The 21,852-nt window shown below is 42.9% G+C and overlaps 1 protein-coding gene across 1 annotated transcript in view; it reads right to left on the bottom strand.

Annotated features, from left to right (window-relative positions):
• Positions 1-9,719: 9,719 nt before the first annotated feature.
• Positions 9,720-21,852, bottom strand: part of LOC109917598 (rho GTPase-activating protein 7) — a 51,026-nt gene continuing 38,893 nt past the window's right edge. The window contains exons 9-14 of the mRNA XM_048600668.1: positions 21,366-21,579; positions 20,047-20,161; positions 17,824-18,045; positions 16,017-16,234; positions 14,452-14,628; positions 9,720-13,587 (exon numbers count right to left, since the gene is read on the bottom strand). Of these exons, the coding sequence (XP_048456625.1) occupies positions 13,470-13,587; positions 14,452-14,628; positions 16,017-16,234; positions 17,824-18,045; positions 20,047-20,161; positions 21,366-21,579 (1,064 nt within the window). The 3' untranslated portion in view covers positions 9,720-13,469. The remainder of the gene's footprint in view (positions 13,588-14,451; positions 14,629-16,016; positions 16,235-17,823; positions 18,046-20,046; positions 20,162-21,365; positions 21,580-21,852) is intronic.

Genomic DNA, 21,852 nt, shown 5'->3' with positions numbered 1-21,852 from the left:
TAAATCTCAAATCTCTTTCAATTCAATAGCCTCAGGGTTTGAGAATGTTCTGCTTTGTACCAGCACCAAGTTTTTTATTAAGTAAAATAAGATAAATAACACAATTACGTTTACTTATAGAACTAATTTAGAAATAAAGAGACAGAAAAATAAACTGGGAAGTGAATTTACAGCACAAAAACAGTTGGGAATTTCTGCCCTAGAGGATGACACTGCTGCATCTTGACAGCAGATGGTAGCAGGCTCAATCCCATGTACATTGCCTTGAGGATGAGAACAGATGTCAAAGAAGATACAATACCTTAAAAGGTGTGTATGGCTTCCTGTGTGCAATCACAGAATTAGTCCCAGTGGTCATTTTCAGCAATATATTTGTCATGTTTTTGGGTTACACTTCTTGGATGCACCTCACTGTATTATGTTTGTTGATCTTATCCTACTGCTTGTTTCTTAGTCTTCCCATAACCATTCATTGTAGTTTGATGTTTTGTTTTAGCGCTCTAAACCAGGGACATTCCTCTTGGAATTCATCTTTTCCCAGATAGCTGAAAGTTGAGATGCTCCACAGGGGGCAGATTTTCCCCGATCTGAGACGGTACTGGTGCTGTGCTCACATTCCCTAAGCATCCAGGATTACCAACTCCACCACGGCTTCTTGGCTGTGCCGAAGAAGATGTGATTGCATAATTAGCACTTCAAAGGGTTGCCTTTCTCCACAATACAATTGTATCATCCTTTAGATTGTACAAACAATCTAAAGTTGAACATTCATGTACAAAGACTTCCCTCCAGCCCCACCACACCCGGCACTTTTCCCTGCAACCGCAGGAAGTGCTACACCTGTCCCTACACCTCCCCCCTCACCCCCATCCCAGGCCCCAAGAAGACTTTCCACATCAAGCAGATGTTCACCTGCACATCTGCCAATGTGGTATACTGCATCCGCTGTACCCGGTGTGGCCTCCTCTACATCGGGGAAACCAAGTGGAGGCTTGGGGACCGCTTTGCAGAACACCTACGTTCGGTTCGCAATAAACAACTGCACCTCCCAGTAGCGAACCATTTCAACTCTCCCTCCCATTCCTCAGACGACATGTCCATCCTGGGCCTCCTGCAGTGCCACAACCATGCTACCCGCAGCTTGCAAGAACAGCAACTCATATTCCGCTTGGGAACCCTGCAGCCCAATGGTATCAATGTGGACTTCACAAGCTTCAAAATCTCCCCTCCCCCTACCGCATCCCAAAACCAGTCCAGCTCGTCCCCGCCTCCCTAACCTGTTCTTCCTCCCACCTATCCCCTCCTCCCACCTCAAGCCCCACCCCCATCTCCTACCTACTAACCTCATCCCGCCCCCTTGACCTGTCCGTCCTCCCTGGACTGACCTATCCCCTCCCTACCTCCCCACCTACACGCACCTTTACTGGCTCCATCCCCACCTCTTTGACCTGTCTCCTCTCCACCTATCTTCTCCTCTATCCATCTTCTATCCGCCTCCCCCTCTCTCCCTATTTATTTCAGAACCCCCTTCCCCTCCCCCATTTCTGATGAAGGGTCTAGGCCCAAAACGTCAGCCTTCCTGCTCCTCTGATGCTGCTTGGCCTGCTGTGTTCATCCAGCTCTACCCCTTGTTATCTTAAATGTGAGAGAAGTTTGATAAAGTCATAAGAAGTTAAATGCAATTTTGTACTTTAGAAACAGGGCTTCAGAATTGGAAACAAAAAATTGACATTTAAAATGTTTTCTCCTTTTTAAACAGCTGCATGAAGTCAAGATTTACACCAAATAATGGAAATGGTCACTCGTAGCTAATATTCAGGATTTGCTTCGTTGTGCTTATACTGTCATCTAGTGATCATTCTGGGACTTGCAGGCTAACTTTAATTGCAGTGAATATTTCACTATAAATGCTTAGAAAGAGATGTAATTCTTATCGTAGGTTGTAAAAAGGACAGTATTTATTACACAAGGTATAAATATGGCCAATCAGTCTTTTTAACTAGAATATACCTTTACTGCCAAGTATCTAGACAAATGTAGTGAGACTCAGGATGATGAAAACCCTTGTCATTGTACATGACTTTATCAGAAAACACTCATAAGATCATAAGACCACAAGACCATAAAATATAGGAGCAAAATTAGGCCATTCGGCCCATCAGGTTGCTCCACCATTCGATCATGGCTGGAATGTTTCTCAACCATATTTTTCTGCCTTCTCCCCATAACCGTTGATCACTTACTAAATAAGAACCTATCTACCTCTGTCTTAAATTTCTGCCACCCAGTTCTCACCATTTGAATTCTTTGTTTTCATTAGTAGAAGAATGTACGCTTTATTAAACCACAGCTCAGGCTATGAACCATGAGATCAGTTTATTGAACATTAAACTGATAAACAAATAGTTGTCATACTCAATATAGCAGAAGTTCAAACTTGTGTTGAAAATGAGCATGAAATTAACATTGCAACTGTGATGTGTGCCCAGTGACTTTAATGTGAGGTGACTCATGGTACTTCATGTCTTATTTATGATTGTTGAGTCAGTACTATTCAAATTGTTTCTTAGCAACTGACTATTGTTGGGTTGGTGGGGATGGAAGGTGATGCAGCTCCGAATATCCTGATGGAGACACTGACCAGAAGGAGGGAGTGCAGGTTGGATAAGGAGACTTGTACCCAATACCGAATACCCAGTACCAAGGAGCAGAAAAAAAATCAGTGAGGTCTACCATCCCTATTTTAGAAAGGGCTGCTCTGGAACAGGGCAACAGAGACTACAGCTAGGAACATGCAACAGCAAGGCTGGAGAATGTGCTCCACAAGGTCTGGTGGGGAGACCTGTGTTTTTGGGTCCTGCAACTAGAGGGGGATGTTGGGCCAGGGTCTTGGAAGTGGAAGGTGTCTGGGGAGGTGCAGCTGCAGGAATGTGTGCGAAGTTGTGGGGTCAGTTTAATAGTTACTCAGAAGTTAGACTAGGTTTTTAACAGTCTCACTTTTCCTGAGTAACTATTTCCTTAACTACAGTGGAACCCTCCAAGTTCTCTGATTTGAACAGATACTTTCAGAAGTTTCCAGTTGGGGAATAGCTCAGTGGGATCTTCAATTTCTTGGACAATTCCTTAGGAATCTGCTATGCAAGAGATTTTGTAACGTTCCCAAAGAGACTTCAGAATTTGTTTTTATTCATTCCATGGGGTGTCACTGACTAGGCCAGAATTTATTATCCATCCCTAACCGCCCAGAGTCAACAACATTTCTGGGGGTCTGGAGTGACAGTGGTTTGATGGTCATCATTAGACTCCTAATTCCAGATATTTATTGAATTCAGGTTCCACCACGTGCCATGGCAGGATTCGAACACACATTCCCAGAATATTACCAGGGTCTCTGGGTTAACAGACTTGCGACAATACCACTAGGCCATTGCCTCCCCTGATTATCTGGCCATTGGAAAATCTGGGCCATTGTCTTTAACCCTGCTCCGTCTCCTAATTCTGAACCAATTACCAAACAATGGCACAAGGTCATTTCAATCTGCAAGATTTTTTTTGCAATTGATTGGGACCTTACCAACATTTTTTCTTGTAAGACCATATGACTACCACCCAATGACACCCCTAATTAACAAACCTGACAACCACCTCAAGTTATTCAATTTAGTCAGAGATGACTTCCCCTGCACAAATCCATGCTGATTCATTCTTCAGTCTCTTCTTGTCCAAACACTCAGTCATTCTGTCTTTGGTAATGAATCTCAGTAATTTCCTCATAACTAATGTTAAACTGACAGGTCTGTGGTTACCTGTTTTCTATTTCTCTCTTTTAAGGAATGGAATAACAAGGCCGAAGGCAAAATTCTTGAATCGAGGGATTTGGAAACTTGTGAACACGCACCTGCAATTTCCTCACTTCATTTAATTCTCTCCGTAACAACTTATTTACTTGCACTTGATCCACTGTGTTTCTCCCCTTGATTTTTTCTGAGGTAATTTTTCACTGTGAAAATGGGAAGAAGTATGTTGATTTAATGTTACTATTGTCCTTCTGGGAAGGAAATTTGCCATCCTCAGTTGCTGTGGCCTGTATGTGACTCCAGACCCACAGCAAAGTGGTTGACTCCTAACTGCACTCTGAAATGGCACTCAGTTGTATCAATTGCTATGAAGTCTTCACAAAGAAATGAGACTAGACGGATCATCTGGTATCAAACTAAACATCGGAAACAGCCCTGTCGACATTGCAAAATCCTCCTCTCTAACATCTGGGGGCTAGTGCTAAAACTGAGAGATCTGTCTCACAGACTAGTCAAGCAACAGCCGGACATAGTCATAATCACAGACAATGTTCCAGACACCACCATCACCGTCCCTGGATATATCCTGTCCCACCGGCAGGACAGATCCAGCAGAGGGGGCAGCACAGTGGTATACAGTTGGGAGGGAGTTGCCCTGGGAGTCCTTAACATTTGCTCTGCACCTCATGAAGTCGCATAGTTTCAGGTTAAACATGGGCAAGGAAACCTCCTGCTGATTACCACATACCATCCTCCCTTGACTGATGAAACAGTACTCCTCCATGTTGAACAACATTTGGAGGAAGCACTGAAGGTGGCAAGGGTGCAAAATATACTCTGGATGGGGGTTTTCATGACCTCATCCTTACCAATCTGCCAGCTGCAGTTGCACCTGTCCATGACAGTATCAGTAAGAGTGACCACCGCACAATTGTTATGGAGACAAAACCCTGCCTTCACATTGAGAATTCCCTCCATCGTGTTGTGTGGCACTATCGCTGTGCTAAATGGGACAGACTTCGAACAGATCTAGAAACTCAAGACTGGGCATCCATGAGGTGCTGTGGGCCATCAACAGCAGCAGAATTATACTCGAGCACAATCTGCAATCTCATGGCCCCCACTCCCATCAAGTGAAGGGATCAATACTAGTTAAAAAAAAAATACCTGCAGATGCAGGAAATCAGAAGCAATCACAGAAATGGCTGGGAAAATTCAGAAAGTCTGGCACCATCTGTGGAGAGAAAGCAGAGTTAACTTTTCAGGTCCAGTGATCCTTCTTCAGAACTTCAACCCTGGTTCAATGGAGAGTACAGGAGGGCCTCCCAGGAGGCATCGGCTGTGCTTAAAAATGAGGTGTCAACCTGGTGAAGCTACCAAACAGGACTACTTGCATGCCAAACAGCGTAAACAGCAGCTGATAGATAGAGCTTAGCGATCCCTCAACCAGGATCTAATGTGTAAGCTCTGCAGTGTGCCACGTCCAGTCGAGAATGGTGGTGGACAATTAAACAACTCACTGGAGGAGGAGGCTCCACAAATATCCCCATCCTCAATGATGGAAGAGCCCAGCACATCAGTGCAAAAGATAAGGCTGAAGCATTCGCAGCAATCTTCTGCCAGAAGTGCCGAGTAGATGATCCATCTCGGCCTCCTCCAGTGGTCCCCAATATTGCAGATACCAGTCTTCAGCCAATTCGATTCACTCCACGTGAAATCAAGATAAAGTTGGAGACACTGGATACAGCAAAGGCTACCGGCCCTGACAATATTCTGGCAATAGTACTGAAGACGTGTATTTCAGAACTTGCCGCTCCCCAAGCCAAGCTGTTCCTGTACAGTTACAACACTGACATCTACCCAATAATGGGGAAAATTGCCCACGTATGTCCTGTACACAAAAAGCAGGACCCAAATCCAAACCGGCCAATTACCGTCCCATCAGTCTACTCTCCGTCATCAGTAATGTGATGGAAGGTGTCATCAATAGTGCTATCAAGCAGCACTTGTTCAGCAATAACCTGCTGAGTGATGCCCAGTTTGGGTTCCGCCAGGGCCACTCAGCTCCTGATCTTATTACAGCCTTGGTTCAAACATGGACAAAAGAGCTGAATTCCAGAGGTGACAGTGACAGCCCTTGATATCAAGGCCGCATTCGACCAAGTGCGGCATCAAGGAGCCCTGGCAGAACTGGAATCAATGGGTATCAGGAAGCAAATTCTTTGCTGTCATACCTGGTACATAGGAAGATGGTCGTGGTTGTTTGAAGTCAGTCATCTCAGCTCCAGAACATCTCTGCAGGAGTTTTTCAGGGTAGTGTTCTGGGCCCAACCCAATGACCATCCCTTCATCAGAAGTGGCGATGTTTGCCAAAGATTACACAAGCAGGCCCAGAGCCTGCACCCTTGGCAGTAATGGTGACTGCAGCGGGGACTCCTGGCAGTGGTAGGCCTGGAGGCTGCACTGTTTGTGGTGGCGGCAGAACCAGGGTTTCCTGGGGCATCACCATCATTTTTGCTGTTCCCAGAGCAGGACTCCTTGAGGCCCACCTTGCAGAAGCCCTGAAGCCATGCTTGAGACCCTAATGCGAACAGAAGATGAACTCTTATTTAAGTCATCCCTTTTTATCCTTATTGTAACTCAAAATGGTGCTGGATTGTGGTGACAAAACACTTTTCACTTTATCTTCAAGATATAAATGACAATAAATTATTCATTCATTCATCCATTCATGCTTCCTCAGATACTGAAGCAGTCCATGTTGAAATGCAACAAAGATGTGGAGATGCTGGTGTTGGACCGGGTTGGGCAAGGTCAGAAGTCACGCAACTCCAGGTTATAGTCCAACAGGTTTATTAGAAATCACAGGTTTTTGAAGTGCTGCCCCTTCGTCAGGTGAAGTACACAGACACATAACTTATAGGCAGAGAGATCATACAATGGTGTGAGTAAAGTGTCAACAATTGATTAGCAAGTGAAGGGATGACCTACAATCCAATTAATTGAGGCTGAGATAAGATGGTGCTGGAGTCAAACCAAATGGCTGGAATAACATGCTAGGTATAAGCGTCGCATGCCCGAGGGGCTAACCAAAGTAACAAGTTATCTAAAACTATACAAACTAATTAGGATAGTGAGATCATAACAAGTTATCAAGTTGATGGTGTCAAAACAGGACAACAAAGAAGATTTTACAGAAACAGAACAGTATGGTGGGGTCACATGTAGTGCAACATGAACTCACGATCATGGTTGAAGTCGTCTTCGTGGGTACAGAACTTGGCTATCAATTTCTGCTCGGCAATTCTGCGTTATTGTGTATCTCGAAGGCCACTATGGAGGATGCTTACCCGAAGATCCGTGGCTGAATGTCTTTGATTGTTGAAGTGTTCCCCCACTGGGAGGGAATATCCCTGTTTGGCAATCGTTGCCCAGTGTCCATTCATCTGTTGCCATAGCATCTGCATGGTCTCGCCAATATACCATGCCTCTGGGCATCCTTGCCTGCAGCGTATGAGATAGTCAACATTGGCCCAAGTCACATGAGTATCTGCTGTGCACATGGTGGGTGGTGTTCGCACGTGTGATGGTGGTGTCCATGTTGATGATCTGGCATGTCTCGGAGAGGTTGTTATGACAGGGTTGTATACTGTTGTGGTCGATGTTGTCCTGAAAACAGGGTAGTTTGCTGTGAACAGTGGTCTGTTTAAGGTTTGGCAGTTGTTTGAAGGTGACAAGCAGAGGAATAGGGATAATCTTGGTGTGATGTTCATCATCATCAATGACATGTTGAAGGCTGTGAAGAACATGGCGTAGTTTCTCCACTCCGGGGAAGTACTGGATGACAAAGATACTCTATTGGTTGCATCTTATGAGTCTTCTGAGGAAGTCATTGCAGTTTTTCACCGTGGCAGCTCAGAACTGGCGATCAATGAGTCGAGCATTGTATCCCATTCTTATGAGGGCGTCTTTCAGTATCGTTAGGTGTCTGTCGCATTCCTCTTTGAGCAGATCCTACATATGCGCAGGAATTGTAGGGACAGTACTTCCCTGGAGCACTACAGAAATTCACCAACAATCTTCAGATTGTATCTTCGAAACACACATTTCCATCTTGGACAAGGGCAACAAATAAATGGGAATACCAACATCTGCAAGTTCCTCTCCAAGCCATTCACCTTCCTGACTTAGAAACATATCACCATGCCTTCACTAGAACTCCTTCCCTATTATCTTCTCAAGGGTAATTAGGGTCAGGCAATTAATGCTGGCCTACAGAAATGCCCATGTACCACGAGTGAATACACAAATGCTCCTACCTGTGCACTCTGCCCTTACAATTTTGAAAACTTCCATCAGTTCTTCTCGGCCATTTTCTCTCTCAAGGTCAACAATCCCAACTTTTCCAATCTATTTGTGTAAGTTTCTCATCCCTGAGACCTTCCTTGTAAGCTGCTTCTCCACTTTCTCCCAATGCATTTCATCAATGTTAAAGTGTGGCACCCGGAACTAATACTTGAGTTGAGCTCTAACTGGTGTACTATATTAGCTCAGAATAACTCCTTACTCTTATACACCATGTCCCTATTAATGCACCCTATAATATGGCATGCTTTATTTGGTCTACTTGTCCTGTCACCTTTAATGACTTATACAGGCATATACCCAGGTGTCTTTGTTCCTGCACACCATTTAGAATAGTACCATTTATTTTGTATTGTCTCCCAATGTTCTTTTATCATGTACCACTACATGCTATTTCACCTTGAAATTCATCTGCCACCTATATGTCCATTCCTCTACTGTATCAGTGTCCTTGTTCCACTTCAATCAAACCACCATGTCTTACACCCAGTAGGTCACGAAACTCTACAGTAAATGTTTATAATTGCAAGCTTGGAACAAGTTCACTGCTGAGTTGTTTCTATGACAAAAACTTTGTACATGGCCTGATTCACAGTCCAATACTAAGGCCACTGCTGAACAGCTGGCTCCTATTTTTCAACTTCCCTGGCTTGAATGGCCTGACCTAGCACTGCTGTCTGGTCACAGGAGTATCCAGCACATCAAAATGCTGTCCTAGGAAAGGCTGTGAACAGAGATGCATGTAAACCTAGATGCATGCATACCCAGAGTTCATAAAATTATGAAATGGGTTCGGCACAGATCGAAGTCATTCATCCCAATTTGTCATTCTGTTTCACCAGGCCAGAGAACAATAAGGAACTGTCTCTGCATCGCTCCAACTACATACAGGAAACAAACCATTACCTGGGGTAAAATGGTAGCTGCCATTGCAGTTCTGTGAATGAGTGGAAATAAAAGTGGGCATTTTTGAAGAACAGCAGTTCCTCCTAACATCATTAGTCTTATCTTGGAGCACAAAGTGTTTCAGTCTTTCTAGGGGCATAACATGAAGTCTTCAAGTACATATATAAAGTAGAAATCAAAGCTCCCATTAATTTTCAATAAACTTAAACCATTCCTGCAATAAAATATTGCTTTCCAATTCTATATTCATCCAGTTGAGCAGACTTAATGGGCTGAATGGCCTACTTTGCTCCTATGTCTTATGGTCTTACATCTCTTAAGGAAATCAAAAGTTATAGGAAAAAGGCAAGAAAGTGGATCTGGGCATTATCAGACTTGCCATGATCTAATTATTGCACGCTCTGCCATGCAATAGCCGATAGCCAAATGTCCTACTTATGTTCCTACATCTTATGGCGTTATAGGCAAAAAAGTAGCAACAGCACAAAGCAGCAGGTCCGTTCCAAATTTCTGTTCAAACAAAATTCAAACAGGGCAGACAAATGAACAACAAGATCAAATTGAGCAGAGTGCTCTAAATTTCCAGATGACTTATGGTCTTGATTTGAATATTCCTGCTGTAAGATGCAAAGAATATACTGAAACAAAGAATGATTATTCTAATTTGACACATTTAATAGTGCACTTGATGGTTATAACTGTACAGACAAACAAAGATATAAACACTTTCTTGGTTCTTTATGTCTTAGCATTTGGAGAGTAAAATATTTACAATTTTTAAAAAAGAGGTACAAAAAAGTATAATTGAGGTATAAATATGTGAATATTTAAATAATTAATAACATGCGTTATCCCTATTTGGCAGTATGCAGCTAGACATGAACAGAAGTTTACAATACAATGGTATATACAATGACATCAAATTCTACAAATATCAATTGAACTTTGGTAACAAACACACAGAAAGTAAGCGTTTTAAAGTGAAGGGATAACACTGAAATAATTATTGATATAATTGTTCTTATTGCCACAAATTTTACTAAAAGCTCTTTACATAACACTGAAAGGTAAATATTTTAAACCATATTAGATAAATCCTTCTTTGATTTTCTGCTCATTAAGGGCTCCAGCACCCATATATTAAAAAGGGTCATTGAGTTCCCAATAGCAGTTTTGTATTAACTTTTAACTACATTCCATTTAAACCCTCAAACAAATAGTAATCTTGCAGTGAAACCTATGTGAAAGACCACCTTTTATATACAGACCACTTGTAATCAGCAAGATTGTTAATAACATCTGATGATTGGTAGGTGAGAATGAAAACAAAACAAATAAAACAAAACCAGATTAAAAATTTAACTTTAAAAGTTATTTTTAACATGTTAGAATAGTTTCACGAGAAAGAGTTTGGGATTTTCCAATTACGTACTATTACAAATATTATTTGATAACATGTAAATGACATACTCCAGTAAATAATAGATGGGAACTGAGGAATGTTTATTCTGTTACAAAATGTATTTTACACCCAATAGCACACGTGGTAAGAACTTTGCATATATTACGTAGAACTTTGTCACCCATTTGTGATATAGCCACAACTCAATCTGAAGTGTTTTGCAAATTACAGCTCAGACACATGCCGAGGAACTGTTTTGAAGCAGGCAGGTTGTAAATGTGATATCATATTTGTGAACCCACAAAAACAACAACATTCATGCCACAAATCACTAATTAAAATGCTGTATTAACACATGGGTCCTGGAAATAAGGTCCAGTCTGGCAGATATTCCACTATAATATTGGTAGGGCTTTGCCAGACGAGATTCTTCCTTTAGCTGAAGTTTCAGAGAGGGCCCTGTGGGAATGAAGCCTCTGTAAGGATTCTAAATGTTTGGAGTTGTAAACCTCCAACCCTTTTTGAGACCTGGCATGTCGTTGATGCGGGTGAGATCAGACATATTGGTTTTACCACTGTGGGGCCCACCTGAAAATCCTGACTGCAAAAATTCAACAGATAGTTTTGAGTATTTCTTTTATTACCTATTTGGGCTTTGCCTGGACAATGGGCACCATTGGCATGGCTGCATTTATTTCACAATCCCAAATGTGCCAAAATGGTGGTGGATTGAACTTCTTGCAGAAGGGGTATTTGTTGGCCAGTGTGGGACTGGAGGCACACCTAAACAGTACCCATTATGGGTGGCAAGTTCTCTTTGGAAAGGGTCAATCAAGAAGTAGCTGGGTTTTTACTGTAATCAATAGCTTTCATGGTCATTTTGCTCCTTGTGCCAGGCTGAATATTCTTAGAATTAACAAGTTCACTTTTCATAAATTACCCTGCAAAAGGTCCAAAGTCATGACATCAGGATCGTTGATTCAGTACAGTGATCACCGTGTTATCTTACGTTTTTATGGGGTGGGTCCCCTCCAATGAAGGCCACCTATAACCTACTTCCAGGAAGATCTTGGCATATTCCACCTAACGTTAACTGTAGGTGCACCAGATGCACCATGATTGGCACGTACACCACCATCATGACAGTTAAGGAATCTCACCGGAGCCCAAACTTTAGCAGATCAACTGCAGATGGAAAAAGGCGTGTTTCAACATTTTGGGTGAACTATGGTTTCCTGAATTTTGGAGTCATGCAGTTTTTCAGCAAAATCTGTTCAACTGTAGTATAAATAACAGAAAAAAAAATACCCAACACAGTTTTCTGCTTCAGAGGGAATCAAACAGTGAGAAAGAGCAGCGACTTACTCTGAAACTATTTTAGTATTTGCATGTGCTAAAAGTTGCATCTTTTAATAAACAGCACCCTGTTTTATGTAGGTAGAAGAAATTTGTATATGCATTGCATCTCACTCAGGGGCAAGTAAAAGGGGTCATGGAGAATGCCAATCTGCCGCAATCCAATGGCAACACGCTGACCAATCAAAATCTGCCTGCCTGGTCTGAGAATTAAGATTGATAGTTAACTCTTATTGCTGCATCTCCATGCCAATGATGGCCTAACCAATCAGCACCCTTTTCTCATGCTGCAAAAGTTGGTGAACGCTTATTTTCAAGCCTGTTTCTTGTATTGTAATTCTGATGAATGCAAGATGAAAAGCTTTGAATTCTTTCTCCTGACTGCTCATGAAAAAGTTAACATTTCACAACATAAAAACCAGAGCATCAGGTCCCTTATAATTTACAACATTTGGCCTAGAATTTTTTGTTTCTTGGCAATTTCTAATATCACTTTTGAAGGATGCAACACTTTTCACTCCACGGCATCAGCAGTTTTTCAATGTTATTGTCTGCCTGAGAGAGGACAAACTCCACACTGATTGTTAAAAACATAGTACAGTGTGGTTGTATATATTCATGTTCTGTTGTAGTAAATGCCACTGTTTAAAAGATGCATTTTTGTCCCCGTAGGTTTTAGGACCATGTAAGCCCTCATTTAGTGAGAAATGCAAAGGATAAGGATATCACTCATTAATCAAAAAGAGCCTTTCCACATTTAAAAAGTAGCTGGAGTCCAGCTATGAGTTTAAGAGGGATTGTCAAAGCTCCTACATTATTTTAATCAAACACTCTTCCAATCCCTGACAGTACAGACTGGATTGTGTTATTGGGAGATAGAAGTGGTAACCTGTTAGAATCCACAAAGAGGTAAAATGAAGTCCTGGTGGGAAAAAAATGGCTCTAAAGTGGTCTTCATTGTCTTTCACTTAAATACCATATTGACAAACTTAACTTCACTGGAAACTCTTAGGTTGATGGACATTATTCTGCCATGGCAGTGCCTTCCAAACAAGCAGTGTACCAGACACCGTTCCTTACCCATTCTCTCACATTTCAGCTCTTCAGAAACACACGCTCAAGCACACTGCTCCAGATGCACCATAACTGAACCAAGCAAGCACAACAGCAATACACAACTCTGGAAAATATAGCAGTAGGTCATAGACTATGAAGATATAGAATGAAATATAAAAATAGCAAATCACGTGAACACACCCCAGGTTATTCTTTATACACACATGACTTATATTACACAAGATGCTTAATGCTTCATAGAAGCAATTGTGGCCCCTAAACAAGCGAGTGCAAACCATTTTTGCACTTCACTTTTTCAAAGGACCACTAGTCCCATCCAACTATTCCAGTAAAGGCCTATATAACAGCCATCATGTTCGAATCAAGCAGCTTTTTGAAAGTATATCGCTACAGTCATAATTACGAATTCTATTAAAAATAAAATAATTAATTCCAAAGATCTGATTGTGTAGGCCTCCATTATAAATGTATAAATTTGGGTCCACCACAGTTTCCTTGGAAGGGATGGTTGTTCTTTGCAGCCCTGTGCTTCAGAGTTAAGATGTAAGCTGTTTGGAAGTTGTTTCCTAATGCTTGCTTTCTTGACTGTCGGAGCCAGGAATATTAAAAGAGTCTCGTATTCTACCAATTTCCACTGCGCACAAGTGTCCAAATGCTTTATTGTACCATTCTGGCATCCGTCCCCTGAAGCAAAGGATAAAAAGAATAGAAAATGTTATGTAGAATTTATTACACTGGTTTAGAAATTAATGTGCTTAATTTAAAAATAAATATTTTGCAGTGACAAAAACAAGTAATAAAAGTCAGCAAACTGTTCTATGGCCTTGTCTTTGTAATTTAAGGCAGTCCAGACTCTAATAGCCGGGTTAAGAGGTAATTGAGGTTGTTCTACAGCCTTCAGGGTGGCCCAGCTCAATTGGCATTCTCGCCCTCCGCGCTGTAGTTGCTCCACTACTGAGCATAAATGGAAGAAGATGCTATGCCACAACTTCGTGCAGCAAGTCACAATTTAGTTCTGGTTTTGGACACGTTACATTCACCAGGAAAGGCCAGCAATCAATGTAGCTTTGCAATGGAATTTAGGTGAAATCACAACTTGTTTGGTTGAGTTAATACATTATTACTGCAATTCATCTTTGTTTCTCTTGGTGCCGCCATGAACAATGTGCGTCTAATGGATTGTGCTTTTGCTTGAAGAATACGAGGTTCACTGAAAACTGTTCCTGTAAAAATGCTTAGGATCTAAGGTCAAATTGCTTCTGCCCTATATGAAAAAAAAATTGGACATTAAAGCTAGTAAATTTTTGCAGTGTATCTTTTCATTGTGTTGCATTCATATCGGATGCGAATCAACATGCTAACTGATTGAATGTTTATCTATTAAAGATCCTTGTTTCATTTGAATGTAGGAAGGAGTCTGTTTCAATGTATGTGTTGTAGGAAGTGGGCAGAAAGCTAGTCTGATCAGCTACAGCATTCATACAGCACAGGCCAGAGATATAGCTCCTACTATTAAATTCACACTGTAATAAAGATACCAGTCAATACCTTGTGTCTATTCGACACATATAGATGAGCTTGGATTTTCCTGACCCGCAGGGTTCGATTAGATATCGTGAGGTAAGAGCATTAGCTCGGACTCCTCCAACTACAGGCGTCCCATTGTGCTCCACTGAAGTGGCCACCAATGCACAGCACCCCTTGGGTAAGTTGGTCCTCCAAGTCCTGAAGAAAAATGAAATAAATTTGAAATGCAGATGATAAATAGAGGGAATGCAAGGTAAAATCAAATATTCAAAAAAACTGCATTTCTATAAACCATAAATATAACAGGCCAGATCTTCCAATGTCAAAAGCAGCAAATACTGAAGTATGCGTACAGTGGTGCTTTGGTAGCCAGTGGAAATCCTGACCCACGCAGGAAGTTTAAGTTCAGGTGGATTGATGCTCACTGCCCTGGACCCTCTGAGACTGAGCTCAGGTTTGGAGATTTGGGCTAGATTTGTGATACTTACTTAGATAGTACCCACAGTCTTATCCCCTTGTTTAACTTCTGGTGTAACTCAGTGAATAACAGAGTAACCAAACCAACAACCCGTCCCCAAATGAACTCCTCAATCCCTACACTCACACTCAACTGCCCCCTGACCTGACCTCCTATCCCCTCAGCTAATACCCACCTCCCCAACCCAACAAATATCCTCCCACTTTGTCAGCCCCGAACCAGCCCCACACCCCATCAAATATCCTCCCACTCGCTTAGCCCCGACCCAGCTCCCCACCCCAACAAATATCCTCCCACTCCCACAGCCCTCGCCCAACCCTCCACCCCAACAAATATTCTCCCACTCCCTTAGCCCTGACCTAACTCCCCATCCCAACAAATATTCTCTCACTCCCTCAGGCCTGATCTAGCTCCCCACCCCAACAAATATCCTCCCATTCCCTCACCAACTCCACTAAATTCCTTGGGGCCTTTGAAAATTTGCCTGAATATGAAAAGAGGGTGGGGGCACATCCTCTCTCTGCGGATGATTGTTGCAAGCAATCGCTTGGGACTGGGGAACCCAGCTGCTAAGATGCAAAATGGTCAGGTAAGAAATATCTTTGCAGCCCGCAGTGACTGTTGATTCCAGCATCGCTGCTCACTGTAAGATCTGGGACACTATTTCTACAAATTATTTTTCATATCTACCCTTCCTTTCTGCAAGAACAGACTCAGGTAGCAGCTCCCCAGGAATCCCCACAATGCCACATTCTTCATGTGCAAACCATGACAGGTTATGCAACAGTGTGGAACATTGTTGCTGATTTGTCCAATGACCACACACAAGTAATTCTGGAGGATTTCACTGGACAGTAATGAAAACTATGGGTTATTATTTTCCAGTTCCTTTGCTCAGCACAATAGAAAAAATTAAAATATCCTTACTCCCACTGAACTGAGACTAACTAACTACACAAACTAAGGATCAAACATGCCTGTTTTGTATGCATTTTTGCAACAAAACAGGGAGTGGGATGAGACGAGAATGTACAGCCATGCTGGTTAATCCAAAGCCTTTTTTGTTTAACCTTGCAAATGATACTTAAAGCAGTTTAAAAATATTTACCTTATAAGCACATAATCTCTGGTCGGGTGTGGGGCCATGCTGGTTTGCACGTAATGATAGATGTCCGTTTGACTATTTAAACTTTCAATGACCTTTGAACTAAGAAGGTCATCGTCCCAGAGTTGGCGATCGCGTACTATCCGCCAGAGAACATCTTCTGGTGCAACAGGAATCTCAATGCAAGCCTTCCACAATTTCAGAGGTGGCCCATCGCATACCTGGTGAAAAGAAGTCGCACTTTAAACCTTTTTTATTCGTCACACACGCAGCCAAAACAAGTGGACTTTTGTAACGTGTCTACATAAACATCCAGTCCCTGAGGTTTTGTAGCTGACTAAGGCCTGGATTTTAGTTCACCACTCGGGCGAGCAGAGTTGTGAGTATTCCTGACTCTGCAAACCTGCCCTTTAAAAAATGGTTGCCTGTTGGGCTCCTTTGTCTGGGGCAGTCCAGGAGCTACATGAGAACTCAGGGTTGGCGACCCTGGAGGGAGAACAGAGGCTGCCAGATGGAGGGCAGAGACTTGGTGGAAGGCCAGCTTCAGTGCACTGTCACTGTATAGCAGTCTCAGCAGAACAAAACATAAAATACAAACCAGTGCTGTCACACTCACAGCTCCCACCCTACTCTTGCCATGCCCCATCCATGCCAACCATGGTCTGTATTCACTGCTCATAAAATCTCACACTCTGCATGCCTACCTAAGCTCCTCCAGCCACCCCCATGACCTCCTTATACTGTTCATGCCAACACAGGCCCCTTTAGCCATCCCCCATGGTCCATTAATAATTTCTGTGGCTACTTAGCGCCAACTTATCCACTCCATTAACTATCTTCTGCCCTCACACTTACCATGCCAACCTGCTTAGTATTTACCATGGGTAGAGCTCAGGAGCCATAAAGAAATGAGAAATGGTTGATAAAAAGTGTGTTGCAGCCTTCTCGATCTTGAAAGAAAACTTTAATTCCTAAACATCTATTGTATTTACATTCCTTCACTAAATAATGCCACACAAAAAAGTGTTCAAGTTCACAACGCCTTATAACAAAAGCATTGGAATTAATTTATTGTGCTACTTCGCAAAGTCTATAACCATTTGGGGCTGTCAATCAAACTGTAAAATGGCAGGCAAGCTACTGTGATACTGGATGGTTGTGAAATCAGTAAGGGAGCAGTAATCCAATAATGGAAACCCTCAGGCTTATTTCATAGGACAGAGGGGAATTGCAAGCAATCTTTTTTTAGTACTCCAAACAGATTTTTTTTCCAATTCTTTAAAGGGCAGGCTGTTTAAATGCTTTGTCAGTTGCTTTTAACAGGTCCTGTTGATACTTTTGACAGGTCCTCTTGACCATTAATTTTGATTTTGACAGCTTTGCTGACAGTTACAGGCAGCTTCACAGTTAACTGATTTATGCATATTCATTTCTACATTTAACCATTCTAAATAGTACACCTTGCCTAACCAAAATCCCTTAACTACACTGACAGATGTTCCGGGACTATGTTGAAAGGGGTCCCTTTCTGAAGGAGCACACTGGCTATCCAAAGAAATGTCTAAAGTTTAGAAGTGCACTTGTCAGGACCCCCACCAGCACTGTTATGTTCTTACTCCCCACCCACTCCCCCATATCTGTACCCCATTTTAATATTGTGCTTCTTCTCTGCACATGCACTGTGCAGCCTTTGCATATACCATCATACATTTACTTCATGTGATGTGGAAGACCCTGAAACACGAACATGTGAGTTTCTGATTAGTGTGCTTCTGTGGGCGTCAGCAAACAACAGTAAAACAGTAAGTACCTTCTTGTAGGCCAGGTCTGCTGATTCTGATGTTGAACAGTTGACCCAGCCCTTGAATTTATCTTTAGCCTCCTTCAGCAGACTATCGATGTCATTCTGCAGATAAATTTGGAAGTCTGAGGGCTCATCCTGGCTGGTTTGGCCCAGCTCTTCCAAACTAACTGGCTGCAAATCCTGCTCCATATAAGAGTTACGGCAGTGGCTCATCATTTCCTCTGGAATCTATGGCAAAAAAAAAGTCAGGCTAAATACACTATCAACACATGTATATACTCGTGCTCCCACGAGGAGCTCGAACAGTTCATCCACTTCACCAACACCTTCCACCCCAACCTTAAATTCACCTGGACCATCTCTGATACCTCCCTCTCCTCTTGGACCTCTCTATTTCCATCTCTGGCAACCACCTGGAAACCGATATCCATTTCAAGCCCACCGACTCCCACAGCTGCCTAGAATACACCTCCTCCCACCCACCTTCCTGCAAAAATGCCATCCCCTATTCCCAATTCCTTCGCCTCCACCGCATCTGCTCCCAGGATGAGGCATTCCACTCCCGTACATCTCAAATGTCCTCATTTTTGAAGGACTGCAACTTCCCCCCCTCAGTGGTTGAGAACGCCCTCGACCGTGTCTCCTGCATTTCCCACAACTCATCCGTCACACCTCCTCCCCGCAATAACAACCAAAACAGAATCCCCCTCGTCCTCATGTACCCACCAACCTCCGGATCCAACGCATCATCCTCCAACACTTCTGCCATCTGCAATCTGACCCCACCACCAAAGACATCTTTCCCTCCCCACCCTTATCTGCTTTCCGGAGGGACCACTCTCTCCGTGACTCCCTTGTCCGCTCCACACTTCCCTCCAGCCCCACCACACCCGGCACTTTTCCCTGCAACCGCAGGAAGTGCTACACCTGCCCCTACACCTCCCCGCTCACCCCCATCCTAGGCCCCAAGAAGACTTTCCACATCAAGCAGATGTTCACCTGCACATCTGCTAATGTGGTATACTGTATCCGCTGTATCCGTTGTGGCCTCGTCTACATCGGGGAAACCAAGCGGAGGCTTGGGGACCGCTTTGCAGAACACCTATGCTCGGTTCGCAATAAACAACTGCATCTCCCAGTCGCGAACCATTCCAACTCCCCCTCCCATTCCTCAGACAACATGTCCATCCTGGGCCTCCTGCAGTGCAACAATGATGCCACCCGAAGGTTGCAGGAACAGCAACTCATATTCCGCTTGGGAACCCTGCAGCCCAATGGTATCAATGTGGACTTCACAAGCTTCAAAATCTCCCCTCCCCCTACCGCATCCCAAAACCAGCCCAGCTTGTCCATGCCTCCCTAACCTGTCCTTCCGCCCATCTATCCCCTCCTCCCACCTCAAGCCCCACCCCCATCTCCTACCTACTAACCTCATTCCGCCCCCTTGACCTGTCTGTCCTCCCTGGACTGACCTATCTCGTCCCTACCTCCCCACCTACACTCACCTTTACTGGCTCCATCCCCGCCTCTTTGACCTGTCTGTCTCCTCTCCACCTATCTTCTCCTCTATCCATCTTCTATCCTTTCTCCCCCCTCTCCCTATTTATTTCAGAATCCCCTTCCCCTCCCCCATTTCTGAAGAAGGGTCTAGGCCCGAAACGTCAGCTTTCCTGCTCCTATGATGCTGCTTGGCCTGCTGTGTTCATCCAGCGCTACACCTTGTTATCTCAGATTCTCAGCATTTGCAGTTCCTACTATCTCTATTTACTTGTGTCGTTTAGTTTAGTACTAAATGATCAACAGTAACAGTGGTTAATCTGTTTTCCTTCTCCTGGTAGCAGGCTAAAGTTATAAGACGTCACAAACTGAGGCCTGAATTTCTGGGGAGACACTAAGTCTTAGCCAAAATGTTTCTACAGCTTGGAATCTAGATACCCTGACGCGAAAGCCAGTATCCACCATTTTTATTGAAGGCAGCTGTGGTTGTTGGAATTATTACAGGGCAGGAGGCAGCCATTTGGCCCATTTAGCCTGTACCAGCTCCATTATCTAGTGCCAATCTCCTGCCTTTTTTTCCCATATGAGAGGTATTTCACATGCTTGCAGTTCATGAAGGCAGAAGCACAATTCAAAGTTCAGCAGCTTTCAATCAGAAGCAATTTTCATGACAGGGAATTCCAAAACACTACTGATCAGCATAAAAGTGAACAATCCACAAACAAAACACACCTTGAAAAGCTTTTTGCACTCAGCGATCATGTGGGCCAGACCTTGCGTAGCAGCCAAATTTTCATTCAGGTCCTTCTGGTCAGGTTTACCCAAACTTTGTTTCCTCTGTATCACTCTGGGATTAAAAAGGGACAACGGTCTCATTAATACATGACGACTAATGAATAATAGCACAGACACCAAGGTGCCAGCACAACTATTTGTTAAACTGGACAAAAGGGTCATTAAACACCGACAAGCCCTGTAAACTTACACAAGGATCAACAATTAGGGCACTCAATTTACATGACACACTTACTTGAAACTAAGTTAAAAATCCTTTCACGCGGATAAACCGACAGTAATTTGTCTCTGCTTCAGGAGCCAACCTGAATGTGACTGGTCTTTAAATTAAATGGTAGACTTTATGGCAAGGTCAAGGCTCTATTTTAATTAAGTTTTCTGAGGCAGTGGATTTGCTTGGGGACAGTGCTTAAAGTGTCATCTTGCAACAGGTCCTTATCAATTTTACTTGCTGGTGGATGACAACATTATAGTTTCACACAATAAATAGTTAGAATGTATGCCATAAAAAAGGCACTTTCAAACTGTTTCAGTTCAGGAATCTGACACGTGTTTTTTTTCAGAGTGGAATTTTCTCCCTTCTCTTGGTGGTGATGTGAATTGGTAGTGAATTTCCCCATTTATGCTGTTTTTTTTCCCAAGTTTTCTACTATTCTTCTTGCTCTAATGATGACTGATCTTCCCCTATATATTGTAGATGTGATATCTCTGAACAGGTTGATTAGAAAAACTTCTATGTAGATGTATGTTACTGGTCTCCCTGTACATCTGTATATGTTTTGCTGTTTTCGATATGCAAATATATTTGCAGGTTTATTATTGATCTTGCCAACTAGCTTTATGTCTCCCATGCTTTTTATTTTCATTTTACTTTATACTATTGTACAAAGTCAAGATCCATCCCAATGTGTATTACAGGACTCCTCGTGTGTGTAACTAATGCAATAGATCTTCCTCAGTATATATGTCATACAGTCACAGAGGTTTACAGCATGGAAACAGGCCCTTCAGCCCAACTTGTCCATGCCTCCCAGTTTTCACAATTAAACTAATCCTATTAGCCTGTGTTTGGTCCATATCCCTCCATATCTATCCCATCCATGTACCTGTCCAAATATTTCTTACACGACTGTATTTTTGACTATTATGATTTCCTACATTTGTATCCAGAAAACTAGGTAATCGATGAACACATATCATTTTCCTTTTCAAATTTAAAGTATACAGAACCTCCAGCCCCAGAAAGAGACCAGTACCTGGGAGATGAGTTTTCTCTCTTGAGTGTGTTGAGGTGAAACAATGAAGGGGCCAGGCACACTGCCAGGTTTGTAGGTGTCATCTGGTTTTCATCCACCACGGCTGTGACATCACTAAGGAAATACAGGAGCGTCTGCAGGGCCTCACGATTCTCATCAGGCAGCAGCATGATGCCAGCCTGGATTGCTTGGAGACGCTGATCCTTTGGGACATCTGCGGCACAACATTTTTTAGTTAGACAACATTTACATTCTGGACTTGAAGCAGGAAATGTTGACGGTGCTTTAAAGGCTATGGAAAGAAAAAATGCATTGTATAAAACACCGGATTGATACAGACAAAAAGGGCTTCACATAAAATGCACTACGTTGAGATGATGACTGTTCGGTGCAGAGTTATGAGTGGGTGCAAGCATCAAAATCCAAAGCTGATAACTAAACAATATCACTCACAGGCTGATAACTAAACAATATCACTCACAGGCTG

This window comes from Rhincodon typus, chromosome 1, assembly GCF_021869965.1.
Source record: "Rhincodon typus isolate 14 chromosome 1, sRhiTyp1.1, whole genome shotgun sequence".
Lineage (NCBI taxonomy): Eukaryota > Metazoa > Chordata > Chondrichthyes > Orectolobiformes > Rhincodontidae > Rhincodon > Rhincodon typus.
This window is presented reverse-complemented; position numbering and strand designations above follow the sequence as displayed.